This window comes from Daphnia magna, unplaced genomic scaffold (genome assembly GCF_020631705.1).
Source record: "Daphnia magna isolate NIES unplaced genomic scaffold, ASM2063170v1.1 Dm_contigs341, whole genome shotgun sequence".
NCBI classification, from domain to species: Eukaryota; Metazoa; Arthropoda; class Branchiopoda; order Diplostraca; family Daphniidae; genus Daphnia; species Daphnia magna.
The window spans coordinates 38,067-43,541 of record NW_025533256.1 but is presented as its reverse complement, the minus strand read 5'-3'; the positions used below and the strand labels follow the sequence as shown (position 1 = coordinate 43,541).

General features: G+C 47.6%; 1 protein-coding gene across 1 annotated transcript; it reads right to left on the bottom strand.

Annotated features, from left to right (window-relative positions):
• Window positions 1–247: 247 nt before the first annotated feature.
• Window positions 248–3,261, bottom strand: LOC123468403. The gene is made up of 2 exons (XM_045167858.1): window positions 1,720–3,261; window positions 248–1,648 (listed from the first exon to the last, which is right to left on the bottom strand). The coding sequence occupies exons 1-2, from the start codon at window positions 3,259–3,261 to the stop codon at window positions 248–250; spliced, it is 2,943 nt and encodes a 980-aa protein (XP_045023793.1).
• Between the last annotated feature and the right edge of the window lie 2,214 nt (window positions 3,262–5,475).

The window sequence follows — 5,475 nt, the reverse complement described above, 5'->3', positions numbered from 1 at the left end:
ATGGGACGACGTGGGGCCATCCACTGAATTGGTCTGCGATAATTAAAAAATCGCGACCGTTGTGGCATCCGAGGTCGGCATGGATAAACTCGAACGGCCGCGATGCTTTCTGGTGGGGCAGCAAAGGTTCCGGCGGGTGTGAGGGAAGATGTTCAGTGCAAGTGGGACAAGCACGGGCCGCGGTGATGATCTCGCTGTCCATGGACGGCCAATACATGGTTTGACGGGCCCGTTGCCGTAACTTTGTTCAGCCCTGGTACATCAAGATAAGATTTTTGAGGACCTCACGACGAACGGCCTCTGGAATGACGACACGGCAGCCCATCACGATGATATCGTCGTCTTTGTCGATGGCGAGGAGGCTTCTGACGCACCAGAAAGGACGAAGGGGCAGCGGTAAGTTGCATTTCTCGTTGGGAAAACCGGTTCGGATGACGTCACGTAAAGCAATCATGACAGGGTCAACCGCGGCGGCAGCTGACAACTTGTCGAGGAGCGGGTCGCTCGTGCAGGGGTCTGATCCGTCGATGGTGGATATCAGCGCCACACGGGTGGAGAATGATGTTGGGCCTTCCGCCAGTTCATCCACTGGATATGCGGGGCGGATAGGCGAACGCGAGAGGGCGTCGGCCATTAGATTCTCCTTCCCAGGGATCCAGCGGGCTGTGAATGCATAACGCTGCATTTTTAGGCGTAGGCGCAGGATCCGTGGGTTGTCGAGTTTGTCCAAGTTGTAATCGTTTAAGATCGGGATGAGCGGCCGATGATCCGTGAGGAGAAGGAATGATGGGAGGCCTTCCAAAAACTGCCGGCACTTTTGCATGGCCCAGGCTGCACCCAGGCACTCCAGCTCGATCATGGCGTAGCGTGTCTCCGCGTCGGATAGAAAACGTGATCCGGCCTGGACCACGTTCCACTTCCCATTGGGATTTTGTTGACGGAGGATAAAACCAAGACCTCTCAGGCGGGAGGCATCGACATGGAGGGCCGTGGGTAGTGCTGGGTTGTAAAAGGACAGCTCGGCGGAAGATGACAATTCGGAGCGGGCAGCGTTGAAGGCGGCGTCGTGCTGTGTTGTCCATTCCCACTGGAAATTCTTTTTTAGAAGGGGGGAAAGGGGGGCGAGTGCCGCTGCTAAGTTGTCGGAGAAATTGCCCATCTGCTGGCACAGACCGTGGAATGCTCTCATCTCCGTGATGTTGGTGGGGGTAGGGAATCGACTGATGGCCGATAAGAGTTCCGGGTTGGGCTGGAAGCCGGTGTTGCTCAGGATATAGCCGCCAAACAGAACAGACGGCTGGGCAAATTGGATTTTACCGGTGTTGATGGCGATTTGGTTGTCGGCGGCGCGCTGGAACACTTGTTGGACGAGAGAAATGTGCTCCTCGTATGTCTCGGAGAATATGAGGATGTCTTCAATTATCCGACGGCAATTTGGAATATCATCGAATACAGCCGAAACGCGTCGGCTGTAGTCGTCACCGGCGTGGCAAACACCGAAAGGCAACCGGCGGTACATGTAGCGGCCAAACGGGGTTGAGAAGGTGGTCATCGTCGCTGACTCGTCGTCTAATGGCACCTGGTGGTATCCTTTCAACGCGTCGATGACGGTGAAAAAGCGCATCCCGGCCGGAATCGAACGGACGGCCTGGAACGGGGTGGCCGTTTCGAATGTTGGTCGGACGATGAAGGCGTTAAGGGGGTAAAATCGACACATACGCGTATGCCGCCGTCCTTTTTCGGAGCAATGACCATAGGGTGGACCCATGCTGTCGGCTCGGTGACCTTGCAGATGATTTGTTGCTCCTCGAGCGAATCCAGCTCTGTTTTGAGTTTTGGGAGCAACGGGACGGAGACTGGTCGCGAACCTCTCATCGCGGATGGTATGGCCCCGTCGGCTAACTGGAAGTGGCAGGGAGGGCCTACCATGGGGCGACATATACCGTCGAAGATGAGGGGATGGGCAGCCATTAAATATTTCAGCTTATTAGCTTTCTCTAAATCCGTAGGATGGGCTGTGATTTGCTGAACGCGCCAATGGGGGTAATCCAGGGGTAGGATGCCGAGTTTTTTCTGCGTTTCTTTTGATAGAACTGGTTGCTGGAGATTTTTAAGGACGTGAATGGTGGTAAGTACTGGCGTGCCTCCGTTGACGGGTCCTACGCTAATGGTTGCCTGGAAGGTGCCAAATGACGTTATGGCATCGCCAGTCGCCGTTACGGCTCGCGTTGTGATGGGGCAAAGTGGAGTCGCGGCGAATCGCGATTGGTGAAGTGCATGTGGTACGGCATCAATCGAGGCGCCCGTGTCGGGCAGGAAGAGCACTGCTGTGGGCGTGTCGCTGTCGGCAGGCGAGACGCTGGTTTCAATAAGTTCCCCTGGTAAAATGGATCCGATGACGATACTTCCCGCTGTCTCGGGTTTCGAAGATTTTCGTGAGCAGACTTTTTGAAAATGGCCTATTATGCCACAGCCGCCACATTCTTTTCCATTGGCTGGGCATTCAGACTTTGGGTGGAACGAATCGGCTCCGCAGTTCCAACATCCGTGTGGTGGGGCACCTGCTGGTGGGCCACGCCGGAAGTTGCGTTGGAAAGCTGGGTGTGGGGAACGAGCAGCGGACTTTGAGTCGGTTTTGACGGTATTGTTTTTGATTTGCTGAATAGATGGTGGATCGTTTTGCCGCAGGTTAGCTGCCTGCATTTGTGTTGCTTCGGCCGTGCGCAGTGTTGTTAAAGCGTTGGTGAGGGATAGTGTAGCGCCTTCCTGCAACAACTTACGCCGAACTTCATCACTGTGGACGCCGTAAATGATTTGGCCCAACAACCGGGTGTCCTGGCATTTGTTGCAACAATCCGTGTTGAATTCGCATTTTTGTGCGAGATCGCGCAGCTCGCAAACCCAACTGTCTACGGATTCTTTTTCACGTTGTATACGAAGGGCGAATTGTTGGCGCCAAACGTGGCAATTCCTCCCAGCGTTACACCGTTCACGAAGTTTGCCGATGATAATATCGGGGTCACCAAGTTCGATATCAGACAGGCCCATCGTGCAGATGGCCTGTAAAGTAGGCTTCGATAAGCAGGACAGCAGGATATTTGCCTTATAGGACGCGTGGTCCGCTTGAGGAAGGGCTGTATCGATGGTAGATAAGGCCAAAAATATAGTCCACTGGCGCTGCCAGAGCTCAAAGGCGTCCTTATATTCGTCAAAATCGAACGGTGGCGGGGAGCCGTAGGGCTTAAATGGCTTCGGGGGCATGGTGGACGACAAAGTTCAGATGTGCCCAACACGGGGGATGACCGCAGGCGGGGACGCGCAAAGAAGGAAACCGATCACACAAAAACAAAATGGCAGATGGAAAAATGTGTTGCGGGATATGGCTGAGTTTGAGTACGATGTAGCCTGTGATGCGTCACAACGCAAAGGGTAATATAATTCACATCCACATTTTAGGTAAGGGTACACAGTGTAAATGGCGAAACACGGGGTAGTGCCGTGTGGCTACGGTTGAGTTAAAGTGGGAGGCTGGTAGTGCCGTGCGCAACCACGTGGTGGGAGTCGGTAGGTAGAGTGTGCACGAGAGCTTCACAAGGCGATATGAAAATGTTTAGTCAACTCACAAAGGACACAGTCACGGTTCACGTGTGGGAGGAGGGGTGGTGACGATAATCAACTGCGCCATGGAAAGAAGTCTGTATCAAGTCCGTGTAATAAGAAGGGAGCCGGGTACAAGCAAGACCGTATCCTACGCTTGAGCTCTACACACTGGCCCACATAACGGGGGGGAGGGGGAGACATCATTGCCAGGTCATTCCAAGATGAAGAAAACAGAATGGTCAGTATTGTTTCCTACCCGGGTGTGCTTTTTAAATTTGTTATTTTTAATTACATTTTTTGTTGTATTTTTGAAATGTTTGGTCTAAATTAACGATTAAACATGAAAATCAAATGATTGTTGTGTAAATTAGTATCTATAATCAGTAAAAATAATAAAACTGTTACCACGTACTAAATTTAAACTAACTTTGGTTTTCACTGGGAAATTTTTTCTAAGTTTTTAAACAAATTCCGGAATTACTCCGGAAAACATATTATTTGACATGTATAGAAATAGTTAAGTGGATAAAGCGTCTGAAAGATGAAGTTGTTGTACAGTGGTCTAGGGTTCAAATCCAGCAAATACGGCTAGGTCTGTCTTTGCTTTATGTTACGATGAATAAAGCTATTGTTTTGTTTTAGGCTACTATTTAATTTTTGATGTTGGAATGTTGAATGTTGGTCCAATGTTGTTTTGCGCCATTATTGGCTGCATATCGAAATCGCACATCGGCCCGGGTCATTTCCAACTTGAGTCGCCAAACCTTGTCCATTTCTGTTATGCCACTACTGATAAAATTATCCCGGATAAACACTGCTCGCCAATGTTCTACCAAAATAAATTTATAACATTGGTTAGGTGTTCAATTTTTAACATGGATACAATGTTGTTTTGCGCCATTATTGGCTGCATATCGAAATCGCACATCGGCCCGGGAAATTTTCAACTTGAGTCGCCAAACCTTGTCCATTTCTGTTATGCCAATATTGATAAATTAATCCCGGATCAACACTGCTTGCCGGTGTTCTACCAAAATACATGTGTAATATTGGCATAGCAGAAATGGACAAGGTTTGGCGACTCAAGTTGGAAATGACCCGGGCCGATGTGCGATTCTGATCCTGAACCAATGGCCGATTCTGTATCGGCAACAACATTGGACCTAGATAAAATTCCTACCCGGGTATACCATGAGTTTTTACTTCTATATGTGAACTGCATGGAATATACTTGTATTCAATGTGAATACACTGTTATACCATGAGTTTTTACTTTTTTAAGTAAATAGCATCAAATATACTTGTATTCAATGTGAATACACTGTTATACCATGAGTTTTTACTTCTATATGTAAACAGCATCAAATATACTTGTATTCAATGTGAATACACTGTTATACCATGAGTTTTTACTTCTATATGTAAACAGCATCAAATATACTTGTATTCAATGTGAATACACTGTTATACCATGAGTTTTTACTTCTATATGTAAACTGCATGGAAAATACTTGTATTCAATGTGAATACACTGTTATACCATGAGTTTTTACTTCTTTATGTAAACAGCATCAAATATACTTGTATTCAATGTGAATACACTGTTATACCATGAGTTTTTACTTCTATATGTAAACAGCATCAAATATACTTGTATTCAATGTGAATACACTGTTATACCATGAGTTTTTACTTCTATATGTAAACTGCATGGAATATTCTTGTATTCAATGTGAATACACTGTTATACCATGAGTTTTACTTCTTTATGTAAACAGCATCAAATATACTTGTATTCAATGTGAATACACTGTTATACCATGAGTTTTTACTTCTATATGTAAGCAGCATCAAATATGCTTGTATTCAATGTGA

What these genes read in the sequence shown, in the direction of transcription:
- LOC123468403 (XM_045167858.1), bottom strand. Translation starts at nt 3,261, where the DNA reads ATGCCCCCGAAGCCATTTAAGCCCTACGGCTCCCCGCCACCGTTCGAT. An exon ending in AAAAGGACGGCGGCATACGC is followed by an intron (nt 1,649 to 1,719) that starts GTATGTGTCGAT and finishes ACCCCGTTCCAG; the next exon opens with GCCGTCCGTTCGATTCCGGC.